This window comes from Melopsittacus undulatus, chromosome 5, assembly GCF_012275295.1.
Source record: "Melopsittacus undulatus isolate bMelUnd1 chromosome 5, bMelUnd1.mat.Z, whole genome shotgun sequence".
Taxonomy (NCBI): Eukaryota; Metazoa; Chordata; class Aves; order Psittaciformes; family Psittaculidae; genus Melopsittacus; species Melopsittacus undulatus.
The window spans coordinates 57,849,463-57,865,996 of NC_047531.1; the positions used below are offsets into that span (position 1 = coordinate 57,849,463).

Here is a 16,534-nt window from a genome sequence, read left to right on the forward strand (position 1 = left end):
CAGGTTAGGATCTAATCCCTCTAAGTGCAAACAAAACACCCTTTCTCCTCACAGCACTTTAGAGATGTTATTTGAACCTCTGCCCCAAATTTTCTTACATTTTCCTTGTGTTGCTTTTTCCTATCAGAATCTGAATCCTCCATCTTCCATTTTCCTGCACTATCATTTTAATTTATGAAGACTGGAAGATCACCTCTCACTCTCCCTTGTAGAGAGGGTGGTAGGGCACATTCAGTATACATTCAGGTTATGGCCCTTTAACCTTTACATTGTGGCTGTTCAAGGGTAAGGTCTTAGAGAAGAAAATGTGAATCTGATTATATGTAAAAGACGTGCTCTGCTTCTTTTAAAAAATGAAAGTAGACCTATGTCATTAGAAGCAGTAAAGGACAACAGCTTCCCATACCACTTATCTCAATTTCTAGCCAGAGCTGCTCTGTCCACTTGGTTTTGATCACTTTGAATTGGAATTACAGGTTGTGGGTATGAGGGTGGCTAGCATGACTGTTAGGACTTGTGTCTAGTTCCTTTTCTGCGTATTACATTATGAGTAATGGGATGTTGGACGCTTGCTGCTCACCAAACCAAAAAGTCCTTAAGCCAGAAGAAACAGGGAGTCCTGCCTGGGAAAACCCCCATCTGATTGCCCCCGGGCCCTGTTTCCTCACCTCCCGGGAATGAGGGCAGCCCAAGGCATTGGTGCTACACTCCTTCCTTGCTACGGAGAAGGCTCTGGGTAGGGGAGCAGGAAGGATCCACCGGCTGCGCTAAGGATCGCGTCCTGCCCCCGACTGCCGCCTCCATGCCCAGCCGGGCAGGGGGTGAGGCAGCGGAGATGCTCCAGGGTGGACGGAGACCAAGGCAGCCGCGGTTCTAGAGAGCGGAGCCCATCTGCTGCTGAGGCAGCGGTAGCTGGGCCGAGGTGGTTTCGGGAGAAGTCAGTGGCTTCGCTGTCTCTTGTCGTGTTCTGCACAGGCTGGCGTGACTCCATTTCTCCTTTGTGGTGGCCCACGCCAACGCCGCCTGCCTTGCCATGTCCAGAACCACGGGGGGAACCAACATCTCTGCGGGGACCCTTCGCGGAGAAACGACCTGCTCTTGCAGGACGGGACTTAAGCGGCGGGACACGACACCAGCAGCCCGGCAGGATCCACTGGGCACTGAGTCCCGCCGGGAGCTACGGGAGACGAGAAGAGGCCAGAGCCGACCCGGACCGTACTCAGCTCCTGGCACACCCACACCAGACACCACGTGCCCTAGGTACCACGCCACTCCCACGTCACCGCCCGTAGGCTCGACCTCATTGGCTGAGGGCGGTGCTCATCTTGTGTACCAGCCAATCAAAGGCCCCACGCTCCGTGGGCTGGACGACTCCGAGGTCTCATAAGATGCGGGGTCCGCCCCTCGCCTGGCGCGGTGGTGGTGCTTGTTGTGTCAGCGGGGGCGGTTGCGGCCATCCGCGTAAGGCAGCGCGGGGTTAGTTTGTGAGTGCTCTGGGGCTGAGACACCAGCGTGGCGGGAGCGCGGTGGACGGTAGTGGTGGCGGAGGGGCTTCCTGAGGGGGAAGAGGGCGGTGGGGTGTTCCCTGCGGAGTTGTGCCGGCGGTCCCTACCGAGAGGAGTTTTAGGGGCCCGGGGAGACTCCCTGAGGAGGGGGATGTAGGCCGGGTGTGCGTGTGGGTCCCTTGCGGGGACGGGGGTGGCGGTGCTAGGGCTCGGGGCGGATTGTGTGCCTGAGGGGCTGTCCCGCTCCTGGGCAGCCTTGTGTGTATGGGAGTTATTGCCCTGCTTCTGGGTCAGCCCCTCCCTTCCTAGGGAAGGCTGAATGCAGGTGCACCGCACAGGGACAGGTGAGCTGGTTGGAGAAAGGAGTCTTGGGAATGATTGCCTCGGCACTTAGACCTTAAAGCTGTGCTTTGCTACAAGCTCTGCAGGTGTAAGATGTTACCCTGAGCCCCTTGTTCTGTGCTGAGCCAGCACTCTGTACTTGTGTTTTATGGTGAGTCCAGGTCTGCTGTTTGTATTCTTCATGGTGTCCCAGAGGCGTTGGTATATTTCAATGTGCTAGAGCTATGGTAATTGCAGTCTAAACAACTCTTGGGGAGCAAATGATATCCTGGGGCATCTGGGAGACAAGCGGTTTCCCTTGTTAGAAATGCAGGAGCTGTGCTTTCACATCTTTTTGGGAAAAGGAAGTTGGTAGTTTTCCCAGCTCATACAAGGGGTGTGTGCTCTATTTTCTTATAGCTCTGAGAGCCAAATGATGGTTGGCATAACCATTTGTACTTGTGGTCTTTTTCTGTGTGAGCACTTGATGTTTATTCTTTTCCTGCAGGTAACTTAGCCAAGAGTGTGTGTTGGCCTCTGTAAGGAACTGTTGAGTCTGTACTGGGATTTGTGTAGGTTGTTCCTTTGCCATAAGAAAGGTGAGTAGGATTATTTCCATGTGTTTTTCTAAGACTTTCTAATTTAAATACTTCCATAAATGGACTGATATTTAAACAGCCCTGTGACTGCCAGACCTTTCTAAACTTGTTTGAGAATCATAGATTCAGCTATGTTGGAAATGACCTTTAAGCACATCAAGTCCAGTTGTTACCCCAGGACTGCCAGGACCACCACTAAACCATGTCATTGAGGGTCTCATCTACAGATTTTGGACACCTCCAGGAACGGTGGTTCCACCAATTCCCTGTTCCAATACCTGATCACCTCCTAGTTGAAGAAGTTTTTCCTGATACCCAGTCTAAACCTCCTCCTGTGCAGCTTGAGGCTGTTACCTCTTGTCCTATCACTTGTTACTTGGGAGAAGAGATCAGGCACCTCCTGGCTCCATCCTCCTTTCAGGTAGCTGTAGAGAGTGATAAGGTTTGCCCCTGTGCCTTCTCCAAACTAAACACCCCAATTTCCGCAGCTGCTCCTCATCACACTTGTGCTCCAGACTCTTCACCAGCTTCGTTGCCCTTCTCAGGACCTGCTCCAGCACCTCAGTGTGTTTCTGGTAGTGAGGGGCCCTGAACTGAGCACAGTGTTTGAGGTGTGGCCTCACCAGTGCCCAGTATCAGGGGAATGGTGGTACTGCCTAATTGTTTATGTAACTGAATTGGAAACTGGAGTTTATGGTCTCCAGATGGTCTTTGGTCTTTGTATGTTTTGTGTCTTTTATTTTTTTTTCCTCGTCTACTCTTTGGTCTAAATTTTCATATTCAGCCTTAATTTGGATTTGTATATTACGCAAACCACTTTTATCCATTGTTCCTGTGGATAGTACAGTCTGAGCAGTGAGGTGTTTGCAGAGATGGAGCTTTTTATGGGGTTGTGTTTGTTGTAGTAGTTTATGCTGTGAACACACTGCAGTCTTTAATCCTATCTATGGGGATGCTGGGGAAAGATCACTTTGGCTTTAGATGGCAATGCCATCTGATACTACTTTTTGTTATAAATCTGGGATCTTAAGGGATGTACTTTAGAATTGTATCAGATGTGATATGACACCTGAATTCTCATAATAGTTATTTATTTGCGTACTGTGCAACTGATTATTGTGAGTGGAACATGCAAGGTATTTTGCCTGAGATGCTCCTTGTAATACACATAATTCAGGCCTCATTGGCATGAAATCACAGAAGACTTTCTTTTGTGTTTGCCAACTGTTTGTTGTGTGTCAAGCAATACCTCTGGATATTTCTGTGGAAATCTCTGTCCTCAAATACTTTGTAAGCCTGAGGTGTAGCAGTAGACAGAAGTTAGAGCTGGGGAGGTGTTGCCTCATGCCCTTGTGTGATGAGAGTGTCTTCTGTGGGAGTAAAGGAGAGCTAAGCTGCCTTTACAGTCAAGATCAAATTACTGAGGCTGTTAAGGAATTCAACTTTTTTATATACTTTTGAAAGTCTGGTAAAGATTAAGGCTGATATTGTGCTGAGTTCCTAAAATCCAGTGTGCATGGGCTAAAGCCGTCCTACTCACTTAATTCATGGTCACGATGCTCTTGAGTTTGAGACACTTGGGGTGTGATTGAATCAGCTCTGACTGATTTGAGATCATGGGAGCTCCCATAAGCATGTTTCTTATGTAAATCTAGTCTAAAGTTTGTGCAGAAATGAGACCTCAGACTCCCCCTGTCTACAGTTTTGGAAGTACTTAATGTTCATAATAATTTAGTATACAGCACTCTTCCCAATGCAGAATTGTATTTCTGTATTCTCCCCCTGTCCATTGCTGTTTAGTCTGTGATAGATCAGAATGATCAGATGGAGCTTTTAGAGTTGCAGTGCTATGTCAGATGGACCTTTCAGGCATCACACATTGCACCATGTTGCAAAAGCTTGTGTGAGTGGTCAAAATCTATCTTCCATTGAAGTCAATCCACAGATGGTGTTACTTAGCCAACAGGAGCAGAAAAAGGTGCTGTATGACCTTATGAATATGTAGCTGTTATTTAATGAGGACAGCAAATACACATTCTCTCGGAGCCGATGTGGGCCTGGGCAGACCTGGGAGCTTGGACTCCATGTCTCACTTCTAAGTTCACCAGTGAGAGTGAGTTCTGCTTCTCTGGTAGTTGGCCTCTGATATTCACTGGGGCTCTGTTTAAGCATGGGAAGGAAATCTGTAGGCAGGAACAGGTTGTACAAATCTGCAACTAATCAATTGGTTAAGTGGAATAGTTGCAACAAGCTGGGTGGAGGATGATGATTTTCCTCCCACATGAAGTTGGGAAGGAATTCAAAGCCAGGAGACCTCAAAGGTAAAAATATACTCAACAGACACTTGTTTCTTTAGTTGTTTTGATTGATTGTTGGCTATTTTCTGCCATATTACTACTTACAATACATGATCTGTGGGATGTTTGATCAATCTGTCTCATGTCTCTGTTCAGATGGGTCATTATTAGATGCCAGACCAGTTGTCATCGGTGCTAAGCTGCAAGCAAAATGGCTAAGTACAGGCTTGTTCTCTTAAGACATGGGGAAGGAGCCTGGAACAAGGAGAATCGCTTCTGCAGCTGGGTGGACCAGAGGCTGAGCAGTGATGGGATAAAGGAAGCTCAGAACTGTGGCAAACATCTTAAAGCGCTGGGCTTTGAATTCGACCTCGTCTTCACCTCTGTACTCAGCCGCTCCATCCAGACTGCATGGCTTATCCTGGAAGAGATGGGCCAAGAGTGGGTCCCCATGCAGAGTTCTTGGCGTCTGAATGAACGTCACTATGGTGCTCTGATCGGTCTCAACAGAGCAGAAATGGCTCTGAATCATGGGGAGGAGCAAGTGAAAATATGGAGGAGAAGCTATGATGTTACTCCACCTCCGATAACCGAAACTCATCCTTTCTATGAAGAGATATACAATGATCGCCGGTATAAGTGCAGTGATGTCTCTCAGGATAATCTCCCAAGGGCTGAAAGCCTAAAAGATGTGCTTGATAGACTCCTTCCCTATTGGAATGAAAAGATAGTGCCAGAACTGAAAAGTGGCAAGATGATCCTTATCTCTGCTCATGGTAACAGCAGCAGGGCATTGCTGAAGCACGTGCAAGGTAAGGGTCTTCCTTTCAGCCTTTCCCTCTTCTCCTTAGCTGCATAGAGCTTTACATATTGTTCTGTAGTGTGTATTACTACTCTGGATGATGTAATACAATGTCTATGGTCTCCAAGGAGAATATAAAGAAGATGACTTATTGGAACAGGAATCAAACTGGGGTATGTGGAAGAGGGAGAGAATTGGTTAGGTTAATGTAGTTAAGAATAGAGCTAGAAGCTTTCACGTAGCATCAAGCTAGATGTTTCTCCTGCTTATTTTAACTTCCTGTGTTAAAACCAACTTTGTTGTTGGTCTAGATAGACAAAACTCTTCAGGCTTTAACTATTTTTTGATTTATTCAGTTGCTTTGTTGGAAGGGCTGAAGTTGTAATCTGTTCATTAAACAACCACTGCTATAAAGCATCAGGAAAATGCTTGTGTTATGTTGTGGAAGACATTCTTGACTGTTACTGTGATGGGTCACTTTTGAAGCTTCATTCCTCACAATTCTTTACTTTAAAAAGCTTCTGACAGGGAGTGTTTCAGAGAGTAGGTGCTTGCTAAAGTTTATGTAAACACTATTATTTCCCAATATAGATAATGTATACCAATAAACAGCTAATTTGGTAGCTTACCATGAGCTTGCTTAATTGGGACTTGAAAAGGATGTGGTTTACCTTTAAGTCATTGCTGGATTCTTCCCCCACCTCTTCTCTGACATGGCTTCTAGTTTAGGTCATCATAAACTGGAAGATGGACTATATTAATTTCTTTGTCTGTGGGTAGAGTACTATTTGATGATTATATGTGTATGAATGCAGCCTGTTAGAGTTGTATTTGCAAATATGCACGCACCATATTGTGTTCACTCAAGTTTTTAGTATAAAAGCCTCTGGTGTGTGCTTCTACAGCTCTGAGTGCTGAACACATTTTGCAACCAGGCACACTGTAACAGGGTAGCTGATGCTTTAGCAGGAGTTGGAAGCCTATGGAAAAACCATGCACAAGTGGCTCCTGGAATAGAGTCTGAATTCTGGGGTGCTGCTTTGGTGAAGGAAGAAAGCTGGTTCTGGCATTTCCACTGATGTGGTCAGGGTTGTTGTCTATGTGAAATGATTAAGAATTACGAAGGAAAAAGGGGCAGGGGGATCTGCAGCTATGGTAAACCTCCACACACCGCACACTCCCTCTGCCCCAAAAACTGAACCACTTCCATGAAGCCATGCTGTCCAAGTCCTTTGGGGGTGGAATGTAGGAACTGTGGGCCACCTTCTGTACAGGCACGCACCCAGGCTTGAGCCAACAGTGTCAGTGGCTGGTAAAGGTTACTTTAAAGTTAGCATGGCTAGATTCCTTGCTGCATTGAGATCAAGGAGCAGTATAAGTTGGAACAGCTTTTCTTTGGAACAATTGGGTATAACTCCTCAAGGTCTGCCCACACTTGGCCAAAGTATAATAGAGCTATGTCTCTGTCCTACACCATACCTTGTCCGCTTATATAGGGAAATGTGAGGAATCCGTGTTAGAGGATCTAATTCTTTTGGCTGAGGATTGTCCATCAGCTACCCCAGCTGTAATTACCCCAGGAGTAATTGCCACATACATACTGGCTTTTCTGCTGTTCATGCAGTGAAGATTTAGATTGCTGCAGAGCTGGCCTGAAGATTCACAGGACAGAGCTTTAAGACTCCTGTTATTGCAACCTGCTCTTTTTCTTTTAAGAGCTCCAGCCTGTATCTAGTTGTATCTAAGAGGTTTCTTGTTTGTGTTGCTGTCTGTCCCTTTCTCTTCTGAAAGGTTGTGAGCTGCTCTGGGGCCCTGCTGGAGTTGGACACAATTCAACAGTTTGTCAGCTGCTGTATTTATAGCACCCACTGTGAGGTGGGCCTTGTTTTCCTGGACTTTGTAAAGCTTGGTGTGTCTTGCAGTTGAGTGGAAGTTTCTAGGTACCTCTGTCTTAGTCTGAACCATGTTTTCTGGCTTTCAGAAAATGCGGCTCCAAATGCCTCAAGCAGCAGTTGTATATGATTGCTTGAATGTTGTCTTAGTCATGGGGATAACTCAGTCCCATAAGATGTAGCTCAGAAACTTTAAATGGCAGTAAATATAAATGTTTTCAATCAGTGTGATCTGATGAAACAATTCTAGTTGTTTCAGTGTGAAATTTAATGCCTTTTCTGGAAGACTTTGGAGTATCCTTGAAGTTACCTTTTTGGGGGTATTTTTTTTTTTTTAAACAGGCCTGCAGTTCTCTGAACCTGAATGTTTTCATTGTTAAGTAACTGGTAAAAGCTTGAAATGTTGATCTGCTTTCTAATTTGCACATGAAAATCATCAAGCTAGCAATATTGGGCTAACATGGCTTTGACTGTGGGCTTGGATTTTGTTCTTGTTTTCTAGGTGCCCAGAGTGGACCTCATTATATGAAGTATACTGAAATATGATATGTGAAATGTCTGTACTATTTGTCATGCTTGCATGTGAGGACTTAAGTGAAACCTCCATAGTCTTTCTGAAAACAGTACTTAATACAAACTGGACCCTATTTTTGTATGTACTTGAAGATCAGAAACAGCAGCTTCTCTGAGGCTTGTTCTTCTGTCCTGGTGGGCTGAGTGACGTTTCTCCTACATGGTGCTACTGAAGATGTCAATGCTATGAGCTGTTGGTGTCTGGTGGGGATGCTGGGCTGTGTTCCCTCTAGGTAATGCTTATGCATTTGATAAATGCCACCAAGGCCAAGCAGGGCTGCTTTGTACAGTCCTGGTGAAGAAACAATGTTGACATCAAAGTAAGTCTTTAACTGAGCCTACACAGTCCTTTCAGAACACTTTTTGCATCATCTTCAGCTGATGTATGTGGTGATGCCAGGAATCATTGGCACAATGAAAATTGGCAGAGTGAGAAGACGCTTTTCATTATATATTGTTAGGCTTGGAAAGGCTCTCTAAAAGTAACATTTTCTTCAGGTGAGAGTCTTGTGTTTGTGGTGGAAATATCTCGTCATGTCTTAGTAACTGTGACACCTATTGGTGTGGACCATGACCTGTAACTGATTTTGGTCGCCTCCTAGATGCACAGGATCTATTTACAGGTGATTTTTCTCAGTTCTTTGAAGGAGGATTCATTTTCTCTTTTACCTGAATTATCAAACTGATACTTCAGATTGAGACTCTTAGCAGTGTCCTATATAGCATTTTTCTTCTGGAGCAACAACCACTATGCGTACTGAAGCCCTGCTTCTTGGAAGTGGCTGGACATTGCCTGCTGATGGGAAGTAGAGAATAATCTTTTGTTCTCCTTTGCTTCTGTCTCCAGCCTTTGCTTGTGCTTTATTATAAACTGCCCTTAGCTTGACCCATGAGTTAATTACATCTTACTTTCTCCCTGCCTGTCCTGCTGAGGAGTGATGGAGCAGCTTGGTGGCCACCTTGTGTCCAGCCAGGGATAATCCTGCTTACAGTCCTTTTTGGTGCCTCACTGTGGTGGATTGACCTTGGTTGAATGCCAGGTGCCCACCCTCTTGCAACCTGCTAGGTCCTCTGCCAAGAGGGCAGAATCTAGTCCTGAACATTTAATTTATTAGGCTAAAGCTTTTGTATTTTCATTAAGGTTGTGGGAAACATGCGATGACCCGATTGGGATCTCAATTACAAAGTACCAGTTCTAGAACAAGCCCATTGTGGCTGAATTTGTACACATGATCTTGTTTTGCTGGGTGAATCATCTGGCCTCAAGTGTAGTTGACATGCAGGGGAGGAGGTGTGTAACTCTTCTCAACAGCTGTTGTGTTTTTTGTGTTCCTTTGGCCATAAAAGGAAGGAACTTTGTAAGAACATGTGTGAGGGCAGAAGAAGCTGAGCCAGCCCTTATAGAAGCAGGCTGTAGTGATCGAAATCAAGCCTGATTGGGGTTTGCCTCTGTAGGACTTCCCAGGCTGCAAGTATTTCAAAGCACTTCATGGGCTACCAGGTAAAGGTGAAATCTTAAGCTTGCACTGAAATATTATTGGTCTGTGTGTCTGATAACCCAGTTCAGTTAGATGGAGCATAAGTGAGCTTGGAGAGAATTCTGAATGTGATGTTAAAAGATCTTTTAATAAGTATTGTACCAAATTCTTAGTGTTCGTGTACCAAACTGCTTGCTGCTATTCAGGAATGATGTTTAGTAAGTGCTTATGAGAGAATGTGGAGATGTCCACTTGAGGAATGAAGTTTTCCTGATCAGCATTTTACCAGTTCTGAAGAAGGCATCCTGAGTCCTTCAGTGATGTCTGTGGGATCTCATGGTTTTAAGCAGGTTTTAAACTGTTTCCAGTAACACAGTAGTATTCTTCATCAATGCTTCAACCCAGGCTCAGCGTTCCTTTTTCAATAGTCTTTATTTCCCATTGCGCCTTGTAGTCAGCAGCTGAGTCCTTGCCCTTATTTCACCCTTCTTTCCTCTGAAATAGGGTGGGGTTATGACCCAGGCCAGCTCAGATGAAGTGCAAGAAAAAGGTCACTTGGCTATAGTTACAGTACATGAAGTAACTAGATAGTAGTTAGCTCATGTTTGTGATGGCCAAGGTGTAAGATGGGATCTCTTTACTGTCCTTCTAGCATGTGAGGTTCTGTATGTTTTGCCTGCAACTTGAAGAGCTTGTGTGACAAGCCTGATAAGCTCCTCGTTTCCTGAAGACCAGAGATACTATACAAATACAGCAACAGTGCTGAAATAAAGCAACAGGATACTTCAGAATGTCTTTAGAATTTTCATCTGACTTTCATTTCCAGCCTGCTGGCTATGAGACAATGTTCCTGTATGAGGAAGAATCCTGAGGAGAAAGGCAGCGTGCTTGCTGCAGCTTGTTTATCCTAGACTGCACTGTTCTGCTTTGTAGATTAATACTAGTTGACATCGGTGTGGTCACTTTGTGTTCTGTAGAAACAGTAAACTGCATTTCTGGATCCATGTAGCTACAGCTAATTTTGTTTAATCTGTCTTTAGAGGAAACCTTTAAGTATCCTAGCTACTGACCACAGTATGTGGTTTGCCTAAATTCTCCTACATGACTTCATCAGCTGTGTACCTCTTAATGGGTTAGTCTGGGAGGCTGAATTTGAGGTGGGCAGAGGACTTCCTGGGGTCAGATTCTCTGTGGCTACATGGTGATGTGTGTATGTTGCTAAAATCTTATATGATTAAGAATCCTTGAAATAAGCTCAGGCAGCTTGGCTACTTGTTTCGCAACTAAAAAAACAAAGTCCTTGAGATGAGTGCTTGTGCCTGGTAAAGGGACTCAGGATTTTCCCATTATTTTCTGTGTGGATGCAAATTTTTAGAAGCTTCTTGAGTTCTTTTCTGTAGGTCTGATTGTGCTGCTTGCAACAGGTAAATTATTTATGCCTGTCTTACAGGGATTGCTTGAACTGGAACAGTGTGACTTTTAATGGGCTGGTACCTCAGTGTATAAGAAGATGTAAGCTTCTTGGAAGGGTTTGTCTGTTTCTCTTGCTCTGTGCCTTTCTGAATCTTGGGGCTCATCTACAGCCTGAAGCAAGAGCTTAAGCTAATTAAAACAGGAATAGGTCACTGCAGAAGTTGTGTGCAGGGCCATAAACTGATTCTTGCCTCATGATCAGTTCTTGTTTTTTCTGACTTGTTGTCATCTAGCTGTTGCTAAGTGGCTTAACTCTGGATTTGCCTCTATGTTTGCTCTGCTTTTCCACTTAATGTGTAAATTGCTGGCAAATTTGCACCCATATGTTCTGAGAACCATCTATTTTGTCAGCTGCTCAAGAGGGTGTTTTCTTCATACACCTTGGTCTTTTATATGGTGTCATCATTTTAGAAGCTTGAGTGTGTGCATTTTCTAAGCATGAATTACTTGAAGCTGTCCTGCTTTACAACAGCAGGCTGCTGCTGTGACCTCAGTGCTTTTAAAAGGTGGCGGTGGTGGGGAATATTGCCTTTTCCAATGACATTAGCTTTCTTTTGCCTGAAGTTTTTGCAGAATACTGTAGAATATTGTCTTTGCAGCTACTGCTTCTTAATGCAACTATGTAGACCTTGTGCAGGAACTTTACTAGAAAGTTGATCTCAACATTCACTTGGGTGCTTTAGAGATGTTTTTCCAGCAATGCATTGATATTAAAGCCCCAGACTATTTTAATTAAACAGAGCTGGGTAGAATAATTTTTCTCCCCAGGTACACATTATTTCAGTGAAGTGGAAAAGGCTGCAGGTTGTGTAAGTTTTGCCCTTCCTTTGTTTCCCTCCCTCATTTGAAAGAGGAAATGAATAGCCTATTAATTCTGGGAATAATACTATATGCAAGATGCTGTAAACTTGCTTATGAGAAACCAGATGTGGGGAAGCAGGAATCTTTACACTAGAAGAATTAAATACTGATTTTTGAAGACAACTTGTGTGAGAAGCTCTGCATAGAAAATTTGATAGGAAAAATTAACCATGGTATCCTGCCTTTTTTAAGAGGCTGTTTGTAGTGGCTGATGGCTTGGCTTCACCAGCGAAGATTTTGGGAAGGCCTTACTTAGCTAATAACACACTGATGTTTTAGTCATTGCTAAGTAGCACTTACCCTGACCAAGAACTTCTCAGTCTAGCTAAGAAATTGACCATTGAGTGCTGGTGTTGATGTAAGCTGGAATGTATCTTTGTTTTAAAACTAGATAATCTCAGATATAAGGCTGAGCTAGGTAGACAATTAGGAAGCTGCTCACTTTGTGTAACTGTGTTTTTGCTTTTGTTTAACAGGCATCTCTGATGAGGACATCATCAATGTTACTCTCCCCACTGGTGTGCCCATACTTATTGAACTTGATGAGAATCTGCGCCCTCTGGGCCCTCACCAGTTTCTGGGTGATCAAGAAGCTATCCAAGCTGCCATCAAAAAGGTGGAAGATCAAGGGAAAGTAAAAGCTGTTGAGAAGTAAAATCCCACTGACACAGCTGTTTCCAACATTTATGTATGACTGCTAGGTTGCACTGTGTAGAAGTCTCAATTTTAAGCACAAATAATTGGAAGGGAGAGTTGTTGAATCTCAGGTTGGTAGATTTACCCTCTGCTTCTCAAAACCTGGAATTTAGATCTGAGCATGAGGTTGTGGATACTGAAAAAAAGAAATCAAGAGATCATTCAGGTAATGGAAATTTGAAGAGCAGTCTGCCTCACATCTAGGATTGAGGGTGGCCCAGTACAGAAATGAAGAGATACTGCTGCTGTCTTCTGGTCATCAGTACTAACCTAAGAGGAAAAGCACCAATTTACTGGACTAAATAACTTCAGGTTATTCTGTGCACTAAAACTTACTCAGTGTGATGAAATGTCCCTGAGTTGAGGTATCCAGTTTGATTCTTCTGTGTCACTGGCCATGACAATTTGTTTTGGAAGGAATTCCTTTGGTCTTTCAGAACACTTTCAGCTGTATAAGTCTTTGCCTTTGTTATTTTGAGTCTTCCAAGGTCAGTTCATGCCAGAAAATTTTGTAGAGATGTTCTGACTGTTATAGTTACCATAGCTGTGTTTTTACACTATAGTCCAGTTTTTAAGAAACCTAGAAGGAATCCCTTTTCCTCCACCATCTTTGCAAAGCCTAGCATGACTGCATTTTGCTAGCTTGAAATAATAGGATTTAACTCAGAGTTTTGACCACAAACTAAGCACGAAGCTTTCCTGCTTATTGTTTAAATGATCACTTACTGAGTGACCTCAATAGCTTTGAAACACTCAAGTGACATGTACTAGAGGTTTGATCATCTCTTAGTCAAGTTAAAATAATTCCTGTTTACCTCAGTAAAACTGAATATAGGAAAATCCCCTTTTAAGCTTTCCTGAGTTGTAAGGGTCTCTTGATAAATGTTCCACAGGAATATTATGTGACATTCTCTGTATCAGTTTCTCTGGATTGTGGAAAAGATGCATAAGGCATATAAGAAATGTTACTGGGTGCAGCACACCCAGCCATCATGCTGGTAGGGAAGGGTATTCTGCCATGCTTGAAAGTGTTCACCTAGAAGACTCTCCTCAAAACCATGGCTTAATTACTGCCTTGATGTTAACGTATGTCACTAAATTCAAACAGTTCTCACTGGTTGGGTGTGGTGTAGCGTGTTTGGCAGTTTGTTCTTTTTATGTACACAAGGATCAAGGTAATACCACTTTTGAAGACTTGCTCCAACCTTACAAATATGAAACTGTTACTTAAATTCAAATCTGACCCAGTGTCTCAACACCTGAACATCTGGATTCTGACCTTAGTTACTAACATGGGTGGAACTTCTGTGTGTGTACTGTTTGAGCTGAATGTGTTCTCAGCAAGGCCTGTCTACAAATTTCAAGACAAGTTGATGAGAATTCCCTTGGTATGATGACAGCGTAAGCTTTTAAAATCCTAGAGTAGCTGCTTCTTTGTAGTGAGCAGCTCTGTAGCTCACTGCATAAGTGTGAGAGGAGGTTTTGTGTTTTTTTCCTTTGAGGAGAGCAGTGTGAGTGTGATGTGCCTCTGACAGTCTCCCTTCTATATGGAAGTAGACTTTCCAGATCTGATGCTGCCTCACATTAGGGTATAGCACATACTCCATAAAATATTTCTTGCTAGATGGTAGTTTCTTTTGCATGAATGATGCTTGCACTTCTCTTCGGCTTAGTGTTTTGTAGCCCTCGTGGTAGGAGTGAAGTTACATGTTTTGGGTTTTTTTTAAACATAAAGCTGTTAGGTTTCCCTTTGCTTTTTATGAGCAAGGATATTCCAGTGTTGTTTTTTTCTGAAATACTATTAGTAGCTGCCCTGATACTGTATTTGATACTGACTTACTCCATGCACAGAAAACTAAAATCCCAGAAAGGAATAACTGCTTTGATACTTTTCAAGTCAGTGTTATGGAGTTGGATTGTTGATCAGCAAATACTCACCTGTCAATGCCTTGAGGAAGGCCACTGGCACTCAAGTGATTAGATTGTTTCCCCAACATTGAGTAATGCCTGAAGTTCAGCATCAGGTGAAAATCACTGTAGACTTGTTAACAAGGCAAGCAGAGCCAACTGTTAGCAGTGGGAACTGCATGCATCCAGATGTGTGAGCTTACAGGCCTTGGTGTCCATATCCTTTAGGCATTGTGGTATTGTAATGTAGAACTTGTACAGGACTTGAGATGTAGTTGGAATGTACTTGAGAATGAACCCTGCTGAACTGGAATTTATCCTCTGTCCTCTCTTCTTGGAGAATTCATGATCTCCTCTGGGGATGGAGTGGAGAATGGAAAAGTGGATGAATGAAAGGGTGTTTTCAGTTAACTTCATCTATTTGGCTGCAAGAAGAAATAGTAATACTCCCTACATTCAAAGGGTTGTGGACAGCATGAAAAGCAAAACAGTATGATGTTTTCAGGTGGCACTGTTTCTACAGTGCTGCTTGAGGTCTAAATAGTGACAGTGCCCTGGGCAGTTTAGAGTTGCAACCGAAGTAAATCAAGTCAAAGACCTGACAAAATTTTACATGCACATCTGGCAGCAATACCACCTTGCAGAAGTATTAGATGGGATCAGCTGGGGATTTCATTGTGCTCTTCAAGATTATTTTAACGCCTTGCAATGCTTGCTTTTGAGTAGTCTGTAATTAAATTCCTCATTCATAAAATGTGTATAGTGAAGAACAGAAACCAGTTTCTATCAACAGTGGCATAAGGATGCCTGGTTTTCAGGCATAGCTAACTACAGAAAGAAATTAGAGTCTTGACGGTGGCTCTAGAGATCATATCTGAGTATGCGTAAAGGTACTTTAAGGTAACTGGTGTTTCTACAGTTGACATCATGGATGTGGTTGATTTGGTTTGTTTATATGTTTTTAACTTGCAGATCAGTAGCAGTAGATATTTTAAAACTCTCTTGAAAGCCTTTGTAAATGTGGTGGAACTGGCAGTTTCTTTGTAACTCAATAAATTAACTGGAAATGGAATTTAACTTGGCTTCAGTCATTCTTTCTTCTACTTCTGTGGTCTTGTCTCCTTTCCAGGGCTGAAAGGTAAATAAAACGGTGACCTTTAGAGTCCCAGAACTCATCAAGCAGTTGTTGATTACATGATGCAGTCAGTTTGGTTAAAAGTGGTAGAGAAAACACATCTCATGTAAAGTAGTTGTGCTGGAGGGGAATATGTACGAGTTGAAAAATATGAGGGCACTTGCAGGAACAGCAGAATAAGCATTTAATTCCAGAACAATGGGGCTAAATAAATGGTCACTGGTTCCCATGCTTGCTTTTCACATAAAAAAGCACTACTATTTTGAGGGTGTGGAAGTGCTCCCTAAGAAGGTTTCTCTCAGAAACTCCATGTAGGAAGCTGTTCCAGGAAAGGGAATTATACTATGTAAAACGAATGCAATTCTTATCCCCTTTTTTTCTGTCATGTTTTGTGATGCTGTATGCTTGAATGTTTGGTGGGTTCCAGCAGATGGTTGGATATACTGCAGTCAGGAGTACAGGGGTTTGTTTTGTACCTACCTGTTTTGTAAACACTGAAAGTGGGTTACAGAAATAATAAGGTAGGATACATATGTAAAACCGCTGTAAACTGCATAGCTTAGATAATTTTGTTACTGTTTGTTGTGAAACTGAGTGTTAAGGATTGCTAAGAGAATCCTTGACTGGGGAATTATTGCTTGCCTGTTTGGTGTAACTCACCATCCTTCATCATTCTTCTTGGCTCCTAATAGACTTTCCAATTTGTCATCCTTTGCATTATAGAATAGAATAGTTAGGATTGGAAAGGACCTCAAGATCATCTAGTTCCAACCACCCTGCCATGGGCAGGGACACCTCACTAAACCATATCGCCCAAGGCTTCATCCAACCTCGTCTTGAACACTGCCAGGGATGGAGCATTCACTATCTCCCTGGGCAACCCATTCCAGTACCTCACCACCCTAACAGTAAAGAATTTCTTCCTTATATCCAGTCTAAACCTCTGCTGTTTAAGTTTCAACCCGTTACCCCTTGTCCTATCACTGCATGATAA

At 43.3% G+C, this 16,534-nt stretch overlaps 1 protein-coding gene across 5 annotated transcripts; it reads left to right on the forward strand.

Annotated features, from left to right (window-relative positions):
* Positions 1 to 1,399: 1,399 nt before the first annotated feature.
* Positions 1,400 to 15,482, forward strand: BPGM (bisphosphoglycerate mutase). 5 transcript variants are annotated; one of them, XM_005144350.3, is made up of 4 exons: positions 1,400 to 1,484; positions 2,335 to 2,425; positions 4,879 to 5,534; positions 12,278 to 15,482. In XM_005144350.3, the coding sequence occupies exons 3-4, from the start codon at positions 4,934 to 4,936 to the stop codon at positions 12,454 to 12,456; spliced, it is 780 nt and encodes a 259-aa protein (XP_005144407.1). In that variant the 5' UTR covers positions 1,400 to 1,484; positions 2,335 to 2,425; positions 4,879 to 4,933; the 3' UTR covers positions 12,457 to 15,482. The 5 variants fall into 5 exon arrangements, with proteins under 5 accessions (XP_005144407.1, XP_030900799.1, XP_030900798.1 ...); XM_031044939.2 differs by having other exon boundaries at positions 1,403 to 1,461; XM_031044938.2 differs by having other exon boundaries at positions 1,410 to 1,476.
* Positions 15,483 to 16,534: the final 1,052 nt, after the last annotated feature.